This window comes from Cardiocondyla obscurior, linkage group LG10 (assembly GCF_019399895.1).
Source record: "Cardiocondyla obscurior isolate alpha-2009 linkage group LG10, Cobs3.1, whole genome shotgun sequence".
NCBI classification, from domain to species: domain Eukaryota; kingdom Metazoa; phylum Arthropoda; class Insecta; order Hymenoptera; family Formicidae; genus Cardiocondyla; species Cardiocondyla obscurior.
This window is the reverse complement of record NC_091873.1, coordinates 3,138,456-3,156,432: the sequence shown is the minus strand read 5'-3', so window position 1 is coordinate 3,156,432 and position 17,977 is coordinate 3,138,456. Positions and strand designations below refer to the sequence as shown.

General features: G+C 45.5%; 1 protein-coding gene across 1 annotated transcript in view; it reads right to left on the bottom strand.

The window, feature by feature from the left end:
- Nucleotides 1-17,977, bottom strand: part of LOC139106041 (cell adhesion molecule Dscam2) — a 75,419-nt gene that overhangs the window by 1,551 nt on the left and 55,891 nt on the right. Inside the window, exons 12-25 of the mRNA XM_070662515.1 lie at nucleotides 16,509-16,628; nucleotides 14,030-14,206; nucleotides 13,071-13,218; nucleotides 11,810-12,111; nucleotides 8,290-8,438; nucleotides 7,943-8,097; nucleotides 5,420-5,601; nucleotides 4,204-4,500; nucleotides 3,456-3,752; nucleotides 2,956-3,091; nucleotides 2,757-2,884; nucleotides 1,841-2,269; nucleotides 1,221-1,505; nucleotides 170-453 (exon numbers count right to left, since the gene is read on the bottom strand). Coding sequence (XP_070518616.1) covers nucleotides 170-453; nucleotides 1,221-1,505; nucleotides 1,841-2,269; nucleotides 2,757-2,884; nucleotides 2,956-3,091; nucleotides 3,456-3,752; nucleotides 4,204-4,500; nucleotides 5,420-5,601; nucleotides 7,943-8,097; nucleotides 8,290-8,438; nucleotides 11,810-12,111; nucleotides 13,071-13,218; nucleotides 14,030-14,206; nucleotides 16,509-16,628 — 3,089 coding nt within the window. The remainder of the gene's footprint in view (nucleotides 1-169; nucleotides 454-1,220; nucleotides 1,506-1,840; nucleotides 2,270-2,756; nucleotides 2,885-2,955; nucleotides 3,092-3,455; nucleotides 3,753-4,203; nucleotides 4,501-5,419; nucleotides 5,602-7,942; nucleotides 8,098-8,289; nucleotides 8,439-11,809; nucleotides 12,112-13,070; nucleotides 13,219-14,029; nucleotides 14,207-16,508; nucleotides 16,629-17,977) is intronic.

Below are 17,977 nucleotides of genomic sequence, written 5' to 3'. Positions count from 1 at the left end.
TAATGAGATTACTTTTAGTTGCGGTGACTTTATTCGCGGCGGGCATCTAAGCGTCGCGAGTTCAGAAATCTTTTATCAGCCCGGACGTCGCGATTCCGGGCGCTGCGTCAAAAGTATCGTAAGACGGATCGCGCGAGCTCCGTAAGCCGTGGGTGAGAAATAAACGTACTTGTGCACCTTGCAGCATCGTCTCGCTGCGCTCGTAGAAGAACGCCTGTCTCATAGGATTCGCCGAAAGATTTTCCTGCTCGGGCAGATTGAAGGTGGCATACGGATAAATGTCTTCCGAATACTCGGGTATTCGTTCCAGGGCGCTCACCTCGCGGCAAGGCGACTGCTGTCCCGGCTTCCTGACGGTCGCGTAATACTGTTCTCGCTGTTCCATGTTATGTTTGTTGTCCAAGGCCGCCTGCGTTTGCGAGCTCGGATCGTTCGCTCCGGACCCGTCCGGATCTGCAAACGACGGGTTCGAATTGGAGAACACACTCGGCCATCATCAATTAACGATCTATACTACGTGCGGAAGAATTAATATTTATCGCCCAACTCGAGTTTTCAAATTAATTCACCAACGCGAATTCAAGCGTGGAAGAAGATGCAAAAGATATTAATATATTTAAAACAAAAAATAAAAAAAAAAAAAAAAATAAAAGAAAGAAAGAGAGACAGCGCTGCGTATAAGGGAAATATAAAATTCCATCGCCGGGTAGATTGAGCGCGTCTTCTCGCGGTTGTAAAATAACGGCGCTCACGTACCGCGTTGAAGATGGTATCAAGAAACTGGTATCTCGAAGTACGAGCAGGCGCACCGGTGTCCCTTGAATGATTTATGCACAGGAAAAGATATTCCCGTTTCGGTGGCCGGCGCCTATCTGGAGCAACGTCTACGTAATTCGTTTATGAAGTTTTTAATTAAACCAAACGCCCGCGGCGCGTATCGCAGACCGCTGTTGTTGACATTGCACTGATATCGAGGGTGGTCGACGAAAAAATAAAACCGGCCCGAGTGAGGCTGTGCCACCCCTTCCTCCCCTTTCCCTCCCGTCCTTCTCGCTCCGGTTGCAATTCACGGCGGAACCGTTACAACGTGTATCAAGCGGTATGCACGAAAATAAATGGCGTTCGACAGATTTTGTTTACAACGTTGAAAGCGGCAGGTTAAAAATCGCGCACTCGCGACGTGAATTGATAGAGCGCGGTTCGACAGGCCTCGTACTTACGTGTCTTGAGGCAAAAGCACACTCCAGCGATCGCCAACATGACAGCGAGAACGGAGATGACGCTGGGTGCCAAAACGTGCGCGTCGAGGTAGAGCGGAGTGGTCTCGCTCTCCTGCGGATGGTCCTCGTGCAAACGGTTGTTTCCGTTAGGTGACAGGGTGCTGAACAGGTACTCAGCCTGGGTGGACCCGGCGTTGTTGTAAGCCGTCACGCGGAGCTCGTAGCTGGTGCCGCTCTCCAGATCCACGATCGGGAATTTCGACTGCGGCGGCACGTTATTGGACACTGCAACACACGCGCCGATCAAACCTCATTAATTATCGGCACGCGAGAGCGCATATAACTAATGGGCGTTTAAAGCAAATTTTTCGAGTATTTTTTTTTTTTTTATACATCGATATTTCCAAATTAATTTGAAACAGTGGTACCGCGCGAACAACACCGCAATTGATACATTATAACGCGTAACGAGAGATAAATATAACCGACATTTTCCACGCCACTTCCGCGTTATCGATTTTCGAATTAATTCAGCGCGATCGACGTCGCGCTCCTAAAAATTATTGAGCCTCACTTCGTCGCTTCGTGACTCCAACTTCGCGGAAGTTGTAGGTTCTTACCGAGCAGCCAATCCCCGGGCAGCCTCCTGTACTCCACGACGAAGTAGGTCAACGGGCAGCCGCCATCCTGCCAGGCGGCCAATTCCAGAATAACGAACGTTTGATTCGGCTTGACGAAGAGGTGCTTGGGCGGCGGTGCCGGCTTCGACCCGTTCGTCTTCGCCGTCTGTATGTCGCTCGCGCTGCCGCTACCGATCCTGTTAAACGCCGCGAGCGTGAACTGGTACCGCGTGCCGCACTGCAGGCCCTCGAGAAGATGCGTGCTCTCGCGCCGGTCCAGCATGACTTCTTCCCATTCGGCGAATTCTCGACGATAAGCCAGGAGAAATCCCTTAATAGGCGCGCCGCCGTTGTCGCCCTGTTTCCATTGTAGCTGGATAGCATCGGTCGTCGTGCCGGTCGCCAGCAGAGTCGGCGACGTCGGTGGTACTATGCATAAAGTTTACCAATTAGAACTTAGTGCGCCCGCTCGGGAGACGGCGAAACACCGCTCGACATTCGCTCTCCAAGCGAGATGCATTTCATCCTTTCTCACTCTCTCTCTTTCTCTCTCTCTCTCTTGCACGCATGAATAAGAATTCGTAGGAGTTATCCCCCGAAGTAAGACTCGTTCCCGTACATAAGGCCGCGCGGTTCGAGCCTTGAGGAAAGTGCTCTCAATCGTGATTACCTAATACGTTTAATCGTAATTATAATTCTGGAATTCTCCGAGTTACACCGGCTTCAAAGCCGCCGCTTCTGTCGGAAAGTTCACGGTATATTACGCCTTCTATCAGAAAGATTATAACGTAAGTTTAAATCGAATTACCCTCGCCAAGCGAGGGCGTCATCCACCCTCCCCCTCCCCCCGTGACAGATTAAAATCTTCGCGTACGCACGCGGTGTACGCGGCGCTTATCGCCAGATCGTGACCCACCTTGTATATGAAGCGTGTATGTAATTTCGTCCGTGCCGAGCGAATTCTTCGCGTGACAGGAATAATTGTCCTCGTGACTTCGCTGCACATTTCTCAGAGTTAAGGTATTGTCCGGACCCACGTCGGATCTGGAAAACTCGTCCCGTGAAAAAAAAGAAAAAACCACTCCCGCGAACAGGCGCGCCTCGCTTGTACTTACTTTTGTTGTAGTTTCATGTCGGCACGTCGCCACTCGACGGTCGGTCGAGGATCGCCGACGACCAGGCAAGCCATATTAACGTCCACTCGCCACGGCACCACGATGGGCACGCCGTACGATATTATAGCAGCTGGAACTAATTAAAGGACCCGCGTAGCGAGTTTCCATTCGCCGCTTCCTCTCTAATATCGCCCGCAAATGTGGGTATTATCGAAAAGTCGCCGCGCGCTTACGCTCGTTATCGATCCGCGGAGCGTACTTCCCGTCAAACGGCATTTTCCTTTATGGAATATGAACCGCCGTTCGGCGAGGCTCTATTTTCCTCTACGTATCCGAGGTGCGGGTTTTAACAGCCGCAGCTTCCTCGAGAAACCGGAACTCGGCGAAGATGAAAAATAAGCTGCGCCGAGCGTTCGCGAATCGCGACTCAATGCGATGTAAAATTTTACAGCGAAGGCGAATTTTCAATAATCCCTGAGGTCTCTTAAAACGCGTCTTACCGGTGGTGCTGGGCTGAAGTTTGATAACCGGCGTGCTGGAGCCCTGACCGACTTTGGTCGAGGCCGTGACCCAAGCTTCGTAAGTCTCATGCGGTTTCAGACCGGTCACCTCGTGGTGCAGGTTTAGAGCGGGTAGGATGTTCTTTGTGATCTTCACTTCTTTGCCCTGCTCTAGCACGCGGATGTAGACGGTGTACTGGATGAGAAGGCCGTTCGGCCGCCGCGGTGGCAGCCAGGATATCACGACGGCGTTCTCGCCGCTGACCACCGCCTTCACGCGCTCCGGCGCGTCCGGAACTGTCGACAGATCCCCCGTTTTTTTTTATCGCTCGTAATTTCGCGAGACAAATCAACATCGCGAAACGGAATACGCAAATATATCTCTAACGCGTTTTCGCCCGAAATCACGTTTACATTTGTCTCGAAATTACATTGACTAAACGATAAATAATCAATGTGTTTTCAGTTCTATTTGTGCCTTCAGTTTTAAGAGCGATTTGAAATGCGCGGCTTCCTTTAAATACACTTTCTGAAATAGACGGGTTGAAAACAGCGAGATAATTTTATTATATGTATTCGAATGCATTCGAAATTAAAGTGGCCGATGGTAATTGCATAAGAATACTTTCTTTTTTACCTCGACAAAAATTCTGGTAAAAGTACTTTAATAATTTAGAATTTATTAAACCCGAAAAATTCATTATTCTAAAACTTAATAAATCAGTGGTGGGTTCTGAACCAGGCTTACCTGTTTCTCCGGTGGTGCAGGACACAGGACTGCTCGCGACGCCGTCCCCAGCCCTGGTGTAGGCGAGAACCTGCACCGTGTAGTTGGTGTAAGGGCTGAGGGTGTGCAGGACTGTGCTCAGGGCATGGCTGACTTTGGTCTCCCTGCTGGTTTGGGAGTCCGAGGCGGCTTCGTACAGCAGCTTGTACCCTTGCACGACCCCGTGAACTTTGTCGGAAGGCGGCGTTTTCCAGGTCACCTGGATGTTCTGGCCATTCAGCGCGGCGCAGGCTACATTCTGCGGTGGCGCACTTGGAACTATGTCAAATCGGAACCGTAAATCGCTGTAGTACATTGCTCTCCTTTGACGTGTCGAAAAATGCGGTCCCGAGCTTATGCCGTTGATATCGCACACCCGGAACGCGAATCGAACTCGCGGCCACTCACGAGATTGATCGAGTGCTCCGAAACTTACACGAAAATCGTCGAGAGTTCAAACATATATTTTGCATTTTTCTGATAACATATTTATACAATCATTTTCAATCCCGACTAGTTAATTTAATTACTGGCTTAAAGTTTCAATGGCAATTAAAAAATATTTTATTATTCTCATATGTTCATTTTTTAATTAGTTTTATTTTAAAAAAATTAAAAAAAAAAAACATCTAAACCAATTTTGTAAAAAATAGAATATTTACACACAATATATAATTAACCGATCAAATTTCAGGAATTATATAAAATTACGAGTGTAAAAGAATTTGAATTATAAGAATTGTGATTAATATTGAAGCAGAGTGCAAAAAGGGGATGTAGATTGATAGAAAATCGACGGAACTCAGATCGTTACAGTAAAATAAAAGAACGGTTTCAACAAAGAATTATTGCCAGTGTTGAATTTTGCAACAATTCACTATTTGGGTCGTGTAAAAGCTCGTTCCATCCAATATTATTACGCAAATGATTGCTGTTGTTCAACATTATGCATTATATATATTATTGAACGTTTGTATACCAATATGGTACATATGACAAACTTTAAATTATGATATTAATTTGTGATATGGAACTTGATCTCATCATTTGCAATTCTCAATTACATTTAGTTCGTAATCAAAATGCAAAGGGCTACTCAAAGCACCGTCCCGTAATTGCTTTGTTTAATGTGCCGGGGTATTTTTATTAGAGTGCAAAAATCCCGCGGGGATCTCGATGAACACGAAGAAATACTCACCGTCCTCGAACGTATGCGCCGTCACGGGATCGGATCCTGGACCGTCTCCTTTGCTGTTGAACGCCTTCACCACGACACTGTACTGAGTATATTTTCGTAGGCCGGTGAGTCTGTAATCGTGCGAACCGTCTCCGTTTCCTGTGATTCCCACCCGCGTCGTGTTCATCAACTGATCATCTCCACTGAAATAAAGCCGCGAGACCACGGCTCGTTGAAGCAAAAAGATAACGCGCGAGGAGCGCGAAAGCAATCGACAGCGGCGGAGTCCGCGTCAACCGCGCGAACGGCAAAGATTCGTCGAGAAGAGAAGCTACTGAATCGGTTAGCGAGTAATCGATCGCGGAAAGTTTTATTTTTTGAAAAGAGGGCACAATCGTTCTTATAAGTTTTTTAATTGTACCGAAGCGAGCGGCTGCTGTTCCCGAACCCCGTGCTCCGCGTAACTTGCAGTGACGAAGTTAACAGCGTAACAAATAGACAGCGCGCATTAAAATCTATAAACCATCTTTTCTTCCGCCCGCGCGTTCCATTGTTCGCGAGCCGGTGCTGTCTAAGAACGGGAAATCCTCAGCGCGAAAGTCGCTGTCGCCAAAGTTTACCGGAAATCGTCCTTATCGTCCGCATTTATTACGTTCCGCCGGCCGATTCGAGTATAATGGCCCGGGACGTAACAATCTCGAAATTCAATGGAATATAACTACGGAGCTCGGACAAAAGGTATTTTAAGAATTCATGGTACTTTCCGCGCGCGACCGGACCGTCGAAGTATGATCCAATTATTCTAGTATGAAATGTCACAGAGCAAACATCATCATGCTCTACTCGGGAACTTTCGTCGCAGATTTTTTTTTTTTTTTTTTTTCCTTAGTCGTACTAACTTTATTCATTATTTTTATTATTTTTTAAATATCTTTTTTCTATATGAAAAAAAGAAAAAATTATGTTAGATCAAATCAAGTTTATTACTGCCGTTTTTTCCGCGATGCTATGTCCTCTCGTTTGGCTCACTTCGCGAGAGAATTTATTTTTATAACTTTTAATATCTATACTTTATTATTTTTTTAATTAATTTTTATTACTTATCTTTATTATATTTTATATATATATATATATTTTTTTTTTGCGCGAAACGATGGCCAGACACCGCGCGCGTGAGCTGCCGAGATTGCCGGGGTCCGACGGTTGTCGTAGGCCGCATTGTGGTTGCCCGGCTCAGCCGGGCGATGCCCTTGCACCACGCGCACGAGACACGCACACGCACTCGCCCACGCGGTACACGGCCCGCTGCTCGGTCGCTGGTGTAGGCGCGAGAATGGAAATAAAGTAGGTCGCCAACGCGTCAACGGACCTCAACTGCCGTGCGGCCGGCGAGTCGGGCATCATGCCCGCAATAGACGATATGAACACCGCCCGCGCGAGCCACAACGCTGCCCGCTACAGTAACGCGATAAACGCATACGATCTGATACCGGAAATTCCGTGGTCGTAGTTCGTTGTTAAAAATAATTTAATGTAAAACCGTTTCCATTTACGTAGAAGAAACAAGAGTAAATAACGCGCGGAGCACACATTCTGTAATATCTAGTGTACCAAATTATTTAATCCTGCTTTTTCTATCGTTAAAGAAAACTGTTTTATATTTATTAATATTCAGCAACGAGTTATAAATGCATGGGTATATGTTTGCATAATACTTGAAATTAATTATATTAATTTGTTTAGGTTGATTGTAGAAATTACAGACGATTGATTTAAATGGGAATAAATGGGAATAAATATTCGATTATAATATTCGGGGTATTAATTTTTGTTCTTCTACAATGCGTAAAATGTGTAAAGGTAACGGGCGAGGGTGCACAAACAAAAATCGCGGGTGGCCGAGCAGCGTCTGTGTCTCATGAGACTTTGACGTCACGACTCCCGCATTCCTCAGTCGAAGATCGAGCACATAGTATGCACCGAGACAACGGAGACCCCGAAGTGAGCCAGACAAGAGAATAAATTAGCGTCGTGGAAAAGTGGCAACGATCAAATCTCTACATCTCCTTTCTAAAATATAGAGAAAGATTTGTTTCAAGAGGAACAATTGTGTAACCCAACTACAGAAATAACAAAACCGTGAAACCGAACATGCGAGCCTTTGTCAACCGTGCGCTTCGATATTTTTCTTTTCTTGATAATTGCGAGGCGCGCAATTTTTAAAAAATACATCTAAAATCGGCTGCCTCGCCGTTTTGCGAAAATAACATCGCCCGCGCGCCGTCTTGTTCCTGAAACGTTCCTTTCGCGTCTTTGATATTTCATTCTCGAAAACGTTCTCTCGCAAGATCAATATTATCGGTGACATAATGTGTAGGGATTTAAACGCCGCTCGCGGTTGTATAAATTTATCGTTAGGTGCTATCCTCGCGCAAACGGCGGGATCACCGTCGCGATCGTTGTACGGGACTTTCGTAGTCGAAGTGATGGACGCTAAATGCCGCAAACTACTATCGTTGGAGAGCGGTAAGCAGATAACGATACCCGAGATTGGTGTAGCCGATGGTGTATCCGAGGAGTTCGCCGTTCCACAGGGATCGATCCGGTGGCTGCCACGTGATCTTGAGCTGCTGCGGACCCAGGGGCTCCACGGAGACGTGCTTGGGCGGTCCACCGGGCACTTCACCGTCCGTTTGCACCTGTTTCGAAAATTTCGAGACGCCCCCACGGCGCACGTGAAAAAAAAAACAAAAGAAGCATTCCGTCTGCCGTTAACGCAATGTTAATGACGTGATAAATGTGAGAGTTACACTTTCGATCATGCTTCAGTGTGTGTGTAATGTATGTATGTGTTCTTTTTGTCTATTCTTTCGACAATGTTTGATACTGACATGAAGGATGTCGCTTGGCGCTGATGTTCCAAGATGATTTTCCGCAAGCACTCGAAAGTGGTAGGTAGTCGCGGGTTTTAGGGACGATACCCGAGCGACCGTGTTGTCTCCGGCTACCAGCTTCTGCGTGTTGTGCTCATGCCACACGTCTTTCCAGCAAAAGGCAACAACGCTTAGAAGGATGCAGTACGATCTCTTAAGCGTAATCGCGGGGGGGGGAGGGCCGAGCCTCGCGAGGCGAGATCCATCTCCTTTCAACGCGAGGAAAATCCAGAACGCGATTAACCCACACATCCGCTCCGGCCGATAAATCTATTTCGTTTCTCCGCGGCGCGGCCCCGTAGTTTAACAGTTCGCCCGCAAAGACGGATCGTACGCGATGAGTGAGCGGATCGATCAGGCGAATGACATTTTAATGGAGGATGAGAGCCGTGCAAACTCGCGGCAAAGGTAGTAGCCGGCAATAAATACCGGCCGCGCATACAGTCGGGTATATATTCGCTAACACTCAGTTGGAAATTAATCCCTGACCATTGGCGACGGAAGCGCGGTAGAGTCACGGCGAGATGCGGCTCCGTGTCTAGTTTTAATCTGCAATTTAGGAGCGCGTAACTTTAGACGCGCGTCTACCACCGGTGTGTCGTCATTAAAATAATGCATTCGCAATATACGCGTGCACAGCGCCTCGCATCTTCGCGGGATAAATTTGCACGAGCAGACCTAGGACGGTATATTTATCATCGTTTCCCCGGTATCGTCGGAAATCTCGATCCTCGCGAGACTCGATTTCGGTAAGAGCGATAATAATTCTCGACGGTGCTTGCCTCAAGAACATGTTTTATGCGCGTTAACACCACGACGCTTCCATGCCCCTTCGTGCGTTAAGTTCGATAATTTAACACCGGCGGGGAGACTCGAGTCGATTAGGCGTAAATGAGGACATCCAAAGTTAACGAGCGGCCAGGGCAAGGGGCGGTTTCAAAGAGAAGTTTGTGCCATGAAAATGGAGCGAGTGAGTGGGGGAGGATAGCCCGGTAGTCGACGGGGGTGAGTTTGTAAAACAAAGACGCGAAGATTCACAAACGACTTTACGGCAAACTTTGTCTTGCCCGTCTGACAAAACCTCGGCGAATGTGTGTTTCGGGAAATAAAGGGATCGTATCAAAAAGAGAAAAAAAAGAAAGAAAAAGAAAAAAAAAAAAAAACTTGAGACAACTCAATAATTACATAATTCGAAACTGCTAAAAGAAGCGTCGTTAAGAATGCGAAAGGATATCGCGCGAGATAAAAACAGGCACGAAGGCGCGCAATAAATATAAATAATTAAGATATCGCGGTGGTGCGGTCGGTCATGCGGCAGGAGGTGCGAATTGTATATCTTTCGAGACGTCGGCGAGTACGAGGGCGAAGCGAAAACGTTTGACAAGCGATTCTCTCCCGAACGAGTTGATCAATGAGGAAACGTAAATCGTGTTTCCTCGCGCGCAAACGCGCGGAAGTGAACGTCAAAGAACAGAGCTGCTTTTGCGGCCGCGTATTACATGGGTGCGCGAATCGCGGGCGCTATTATGTAGAATCAACTCGACGTAAATTTACAAGAGACATAGCGATGTAATTACCATTGCTCTTGACAGCCGCAGCTCATGCGACAGACTGCACGTTACGTTGCACGTGTGCATCTTGGAGCGACGTTGCAAAACGGGGGAGAAAACAGTTTGCTTTTGCCGGAGCTAGCTCCGCAAAATGGAACGTTTTAATAAAATTTACTTAGCAATAAACTCTCGAGCAAGATGGTATTTAAGTTGGCCCCAATTTTGAGTGGTCCTGCTTAACGCGTTCTTAATTTAACTTGAAACGCCCGCCGAAAAACATTTTTCCGCGCAAATAAAATAAAATAAAATAAAAATAAAATAAAACCTAGCTGCGCGAATTTAATTAAGGGAAAATACTCGATGGGCCAGATTGTTCTCTTTCGAAAGCACCGCTTCGGCTGACGCAGAAATGAAACAACTAAATATTTCATTATAGACTACTCGCCGTAGATACACATTTCGCGATTGCGTTATTATTTACTAATGAGACGCACATTATGCTATTCGCGTTGATAGAATTTCGAGCGTTCCAAACGTTGCGTTTGTTTCGCCGTCGACGGGGCCGGTTCATGGAACAGGAGGAACGGGTAGATGAAAGTCAAATACGTCCGAAATAAACATAGCGCCTGAAATACTGATCGAATATAGCAAAGGATGTGGGGCAGCAATTGTGAGGTAAATGATCAATGATCCTCCCTTGTACCGGTGACAGAAATTACGGAGTTACTCGCGAACGCGAATAAACACTTTCGCCGAAGACATCGTAGTGTTAACTCGAATGTCATATGATATTCCGCGGCGAATGATAGAAATGCCAAGCGCACTGTGAGCACATACGTACGCGTATACGTATAATGACGATGAATTGAGAATGTAATGGAGCGCAATAAACCGTACACCGTACATCGATATTTTCTCCCCTTTCTCTCTCTTTCTCTTTGTTTTTTCTCTCTTCTCCTGCTCCTCTCTCTGTCTTTTTTCGAGCTATCGCCCGAACAAGCATAAAAAAATCTGGTGTTATTTTCACCAATATGCAACGCTATAACGCGATATTTACACCAGCCGTTGGGATTAATCGCGTACGCCAACAGTAAATAGAAAATTAAACAAACAATTTTTAATCTCTGCCATATTTACGCGCATCTACACTTAACTATTGATCGCAGGCCAGATCATGGTACACAAATTAAAAAAAAATTTTAATATTATTTTTTCTTTTTTTTTTTTTTGTAATTCCGAAATTTGCTAGCGTGGAGAGATTTCTCGATTTCGCCGCATTCACCGCCACATCGTCTAAAGGCGAGCGTTTCCTCACGCAATTTTCGCGAGGTAATTTTATTTTCCACCTGATTCGCGTTTATATTCACTTCTAAAATATATAAATCTGCGGCGTAAACTAAGTAAGAGTGGGAAGTGCTATCGACGCAGACGCGCGCTAGTAATTCCAAAGAAGTGCAATATTTCTTTATTCATTATTACCCAACGTCCTTCGAAGTAACGCTAAGTCGTAACTGTCGAGTCGTAAGTTTGAGAAAATTCACATTAACATTTTCATACCCGTTTGAAACTTTAAGGCACCTCCATTATTTTTATCAAAGTCGGCATTATGAGCTCTTTTATATTTCTTAAGACCGTATCAATCTACCCCAAATCCCCGTCACTTTGACGGGGAAAACGGTCGTTTAACCGGTGGAATACAGGTGCCGGCACGAAAATTCATTTTTAGAAACCGCGCCGCGAACTGTAGCCGAGCTTGTGATTTATGACATAAATGATGTGACGGTCAATGCGCCGAGGAATCGCTAATGGGTGTCGTTGGCCGCGCGCGATCTATAACGAGATGCTCTCGGCTTTCGGTCGATAGCAAGGTAGGGCCCGCGCGCATATACCGAAAAAAGGCGAGCGAGCAACGGAAGGATAGTGTGTACCTTGGGCTTCCTTGTACTGCACAATGTAGTTGGTGATGGGCGAGCTGACGTGGCTCGCGTCCCGATCGGTCGCTGGCGAAGACCAGGCCAGCAGGATCGACCGGCTGCTCTGCTCGGCTACGTGCAGATTGCGTGGGAAATCGGGCGGCTCTTGCACCAGCAGATGGATGGTCGCCTTGTCACGACCGTACGCATTCGCGGCGACGCAGACGTAGTCCCCGCGGTCCATGTGGCTCGCCTGCATGATCCGCAGCTCGGTGGTGACGCGTCCGGACGCGTCCGCCGTATTGTCCACCGCGTACCTGAAACCGAGAGAGGCGGTCACGATTAATCGATACGTGCGGTGATCGGGGCCGAGAGGCTTGGTATTTTTTTTTTTCTGGTTTACGTTAAACATTTAATGTTAAACATTTATGTTAAACATTTCCGCTGATCCACACGCTTAGGATGAGTTTCAAGTAGACAACTGTTTGCCACGTTAAATAAAACTTATTCTCCCTTTATTTATCTCTTTATGCATTATTTCGTCGAAATAATGATTAAACTAATTTTTATTTCGCCGTTAAAATTGTTAAAATAACAAAGGGCGTTTCCCAGGAATAGACTACTTTGCCACAGTAGTCAATTAACGAGTCCGTGAATGCCTCCACAAACAAATTTGCCCGGTACAATTTTCCCGTTACTAACAAAACAGGTTTTGAGGTAATATCAAATAATTGGTTATACTAGCGAAGTTTGGCTATTTTCACATCGAATGTACAACAAAAACAATAATTTACAGCGGCGATCTTTTTTTTTTTTTTTTTTTTATTTCTTTATATGTACGTAAATTAATCTCGCGTATTTCAGGATCAAGTTGATTATCTAAATTATCTAAAAATAAGTTTAATAATTTCAAACATAATTGTGATATCTGAGGGATTTATCTTACAAACATCGCGGATAATTTTACACGAAGTTCGTTCGTCCAAAGTAGCCGCCAGCCACTTATACACTGCGCTCGGTCCAGTTTTGCGAGCATTATTCGTTTTAATGTACAAAATAGAATTCTAAACGTGCACAATTGTCGGATATAAATTATCGCGTTTAAAGGGTTCCTAGGTCGCGAGTTTAGATTGTTTTTCCTTCCTCCGCGCGTTTCGTTGAATTAATGCATGAAGACAATGTACCGTCAAAATAATGGAATGTGCGTCAAACGATGTGCGCATATCAAGCCCGCGTGCTTTCACGCGAAAGACGCATAATTAATTCCGATACGAACCTAACGTCGTAATTAGGATCGATCTTGCTGTCACGAACACGCCAGCTAAGATCAAGAGGCGCGTCTCCCTCGGCTTCGCAGCGCAATATTACGCTCTCCCCTCGTCGCACTGATTCCTGCCTCGTCCTCACTGTCACCTGGGGGCCGGCTGTAGTGAAAATTTTTCATCAGAACAGTTTACCCGGCGCTCACGGCGCTGACAATGAGCGCCAAATAAAAGGCAAGACAATAAAACCAATTTTCGCCATAACTCGCGAATGTCCCTTTTTGTAATTATAAACGAGCAATTCAATTTTGTTTGCGTCGAAATCGCACGGCCAATCTACGGCACTTTGTTGAATACGCGTTTATTTCGAGGCCGAGTAAAAAAAAAAAAAAAAAAAAAAGATCAATTATCGACGCATGATGATGCTATTCCGAATAAGCGCGCGTGTTTGTACGCACGTGTGTATCCCTCTCACAGAGGGGATTTCATGCAGTGATGCGAAGCAATTATCCGGTGACGAATATTGTAGTAATGCTATTGAATTTCCGGCGGACACGTCTGTGTGTTCGCGCGGACTCGCCCCCGCGCAAGCGGGTGTGCGTGCGTGTGCAAATTCAAATTAACAAATTTATTAAATTCATGACTGTTGCATTACATATCGCCGCCTGCGTATGAATATCGCGTAATAACAAATTAAATTCCTGCCGGCCTCTCTATTAAAATCCCCAAAGATAATTTTCGAAAGGGTGAGAGGGATCATTTTTGACATCGTCCGCGAAACAGTAATCTCTGGAAAAAAAAGAAAAAAAAATTTTTACACCTTTCCCGCAATGTCGCCGCCGAGAGAATCGACCCGGCATCGATCACCACGGGATGATCCGCGACTCTCCACCGGATTCTGAATACCGCTCGGGACACCTGGATCCCGGGATCCCGACTACGACGGTAACTGCAAGTTGCGTGAATATTTTACCATGGACCGTTAGTCGAATGAGCTTGCTGAGGCCGGGCCCGATGCCGTTGCTTGCCTGGCATAGATAGAATCCGGCGTGATCCCGCGATACCCGTGGGATCACCAGAGATCCGTTTCTGGCCACCCCGGCGCCCTCCGTGCCGTATCCGAGCTCTCTGTACTCACCCGGGGTTTCACCTAGACGCGCAAGAATACACCCTTTACTCTCTCTGCATAATAGACACGTCGCCGGTAAATCATCCCTCTACGTTTCGCGAACGCCCTTATCGGCATTCACCTCGGATCGCGCGGAAATTAAGAAGGATGCAAATTAAAACTCGCCGTGAAACTCGTTTACATTTTATCGCCGATACTCCCCGGGACTTGTTGAGAAGTAAAACAAGAAGGGTGAAAAACCGGACGTTTCGGGGGAGAAGAGGGGATGTGCGTTGGATAACAAAGTCTTATTCTTCGCGTAATTCCAGAGTAAACTTTGCTCCAACAGCGTTTTGACTCGAAGGCACACTCAGCTACCGAGATATTTAATTTCAGAAACTTTATAAACTGCGAAAAAATAACGATAAGTTTGCGCCGGAGGAAAAATTATTTCTCAGGTACGCGGCGTGAAGGTATCACCTTGTTTACGCCCCATTACAAAACATTCTGTCTCGATGCGAGCTTAAACGCCGCGAAATGACGACGGGGAAGGAGTTTTCCCGAAGCACGCGGGACACGTTTCCCAAGACGCGTTCTTTGAATACATGAATGTCCAAATGATTTTGAAGCGTAACGTGTCAGAAGCTAAATGCGAGGGGCGCATGTCTCGAGAACGCCATTCGACGCTGCCGACTTTATTCGCTTATTCTATCTTTTCATAAATAAACGAACGGAACGGAGGCGGAAGATGTATCAAAGTATGTACCGACGTCGTAACTTCAAACGGCCGGAGATTTACTTCGCTAGACTTTCCCATCGCAAGGTTAAACCAAACATTTCGAGTCGAGAGTCGCTTTTGAGTAATCAGCCTTTTCGCAGGAATTCTCCTAAAGGGATTACATCTTATCAGGGGACTCGCGGCAGTTATCTTGCATTCCTGACCGACGTAAATTACGTTTCGCGCCGGCCACTCGGTCTCGCGACGAGTCGTTACGGCATTACAGATTTTAATAAAACGGCGACGTGCCGCTTTACCTTTATCTGCGCCCGATGCGAATTGTGACGGAGTGTCTTCCCGCGGCGCGGCTTCGTCTTCTTGTTTTTTTTTTCCCTCTTTTTTCCCTTTTTCGTTTTTATTCCACGTTTGACGCCGTTTTCTGCATGCCGCGCATCGCTCGACGAGCAGATCGATGGCCTCCCGACAACCTTTCCGATACGTCGGCAAATGATGAAAATGCATAAACGCGCGGTATCTGCTTTTTTATTTTCGCCAAGCAACTTTGAAATACCCGTTCGGACGGCGGGGAGAACTTTTGCGGATTAATATTTGAGTAACGAGAACGCTTAAAATTTATCAGAACGTACAACCTGCTGTGCAAACGCGCGTGTAATACGATTACACAACCGGCTGAAAGCATATCGCGGACAAACGTACGTTTACCGCGATTAATTAATATTAGTTAAAAATATTACGGTGCTCGATGCCGTAACGTAGACGGGTCGCGCCGCGAGATACTTCTTCTTACGATCTGACGTAATCGGCGACGAGGAACAATTGGCTTTCGAGAGTACAATCAGGCTGAACGGCGAGAGATGTATCACCGTGCCGGGTTGCAATTGCCGGAAGAAGAATGGCGAAGATGGTAGGGAAGATCGTGAAAATACGGCGTATCGAGTGCGCGCGAATAGACGAAATTAATTACACGGGCTCTATCCATGGATACGGCTTATTTCTGACTGGAGATCCGCTTGCGGAGACGACCGGCGATTCAGCGAGATTCGTGATTGATTACTGTTTCCAGCGCCGATCCTTTTTTTTTCACTCCCCCCGACGTCGTCGGCGGGCTCCGCCGGTCGTAACTTAAATGAAAATTACGTAATACCCGCGCGAACAAAGTTCTCGCTTAATCGACAGGAGGGGATTATTAGAAAATGTAATAATAGCCACGTCATACTTCGCACTAAAGTCGATTGGGAATAAATAATCGATGTCAATACGTCACTCGAAATGTGAGTTTTCAGTGTGCGTTAAAAATAAACCTCGCGCTCGAATATTCGACTCGTGTCCATTACGATGTTCATTAAGGAGCGACGAATTGCGAGATCAATTACTCGATCGCTATCCGGCACGAATTAAAAACCCTAAAAAGTGGCCGATCCATTAAGAATATCCGTTTTACATTTAGAGATATCAGGTGCGAATGAACGTTCTCGTTTCTCGCGCCACGTCTGAGGACGTAATACATCTCTCGTAACGCCACCGGGATAGGAGAACGAAAGGGGAGGGGGAGGGAGAGGGAGAGAGCCACCTTCGGGATCCTAGCTTTAAGGAGTCGTGACTTACCGATAGATTGCTTCCAAGTCACAGTCGGAATGGGGAATCCTTCGGCCTGACAGGCGATGGAGACGCCGTGACCTACAACCGCGTTCTGGTCGATAGGTTCCACGGTCCACCTCGGTGGTACTAAAAATACGAACCGATTGGCTTAGAATCTTTCAGTCGCTCGAATTCGTATCCGCCTGAATTTTACTCGATGCCTCCTAGTTTCCGTCACCGTTCATCTCGTATCTCTCTGGAATTCGCAGCGGTGCAGTAAAATTTAAAAACACGACCCCAGTTAGTTCGGCAACGAGCACGAGGGTGTTCGCAACGCGAAGTGCACGCTCGTGTTGCAGAGACTCTCGTGCGACCGGCTAAAAGCAAGAACGGCGCCCGCGACAACGTGCGATCCGTTGCTACATTACAAATTTATTATAAATTCCTTTTAATTTAATTTGCAGAATATTGAGATTAATACGCGATTTATTCCGCGTTATCTCGTTATTTCCTAAAGATAATATCATGTAAAACCGTCAAATGGTATCGATTTTCATTTCACAGCCGCGTCACGATTTTATCTTTTATCAGTTCAGTCTAAAAATATATATGTGATATGACAGGTTATTTATTTGAACAGTCATCCCGTATGTATTCAAATATCGGATCGATATTTTACTGTGGTATAAACGGTGACGAATACCGACGGCAATGAGTAAAATTAATGTTTTCCTAATGTGTTAATAATCATGTAAAATGCATGCACTTCTTTCTTTCTTTTTTTGTTTTTTTTTTCTTTTTTCTTTTTTTTTCTCTTCAACTAAGTTATACATACTTACACGCTGAAACATTTGCTGAAAATTGTAATACTGTTATTCTACGGAATTCATTACGGCTACGACTAAATTACTTGAATTGACGATGTTATGTATATGTTATGTAAAAATAAACGAGAATGGTTTTCCTTCCGCAATTAACTACATTTAATCTCATTACGAATTCAAGCAATGTTAAATATATATATAAAAGAAATAATAATTCAGAATTATCAAGGAGATGAAAAATAAAGAACGGCATGCGGCTTTTTGATAGAGAGAAAAGTGGAGTGTTAAATCTACTGAAAAGAAAAAAAGAAAAAAAAGAAAGAAAAAAAAAAAAGAAGTAGAAGATTCTCTAATTAAATAATCTCAATAAATTACAGAATGTGTGGAGAGAAAATATAAATGGGAGGAACGGGGATGTTCCAACGAAAGAAAAACTGTCCGTCTAAAATACATGAGAGTACAAATTGAACTATATAAATATATGTCGAGAAAATATAATACACATAATATAGTACGAGTATATGAAACGTAATGTCATGCAAAAATGCAAAGTCGGTCATTATCATAAGGAACGTAACAACGCAAGCACCATTCCAAGTTAACAGAGCTGTAAAGACGGATGTAATGTTAAATGCTTTCAGACAACGACAAACGCAAACGATACCGTGGCAA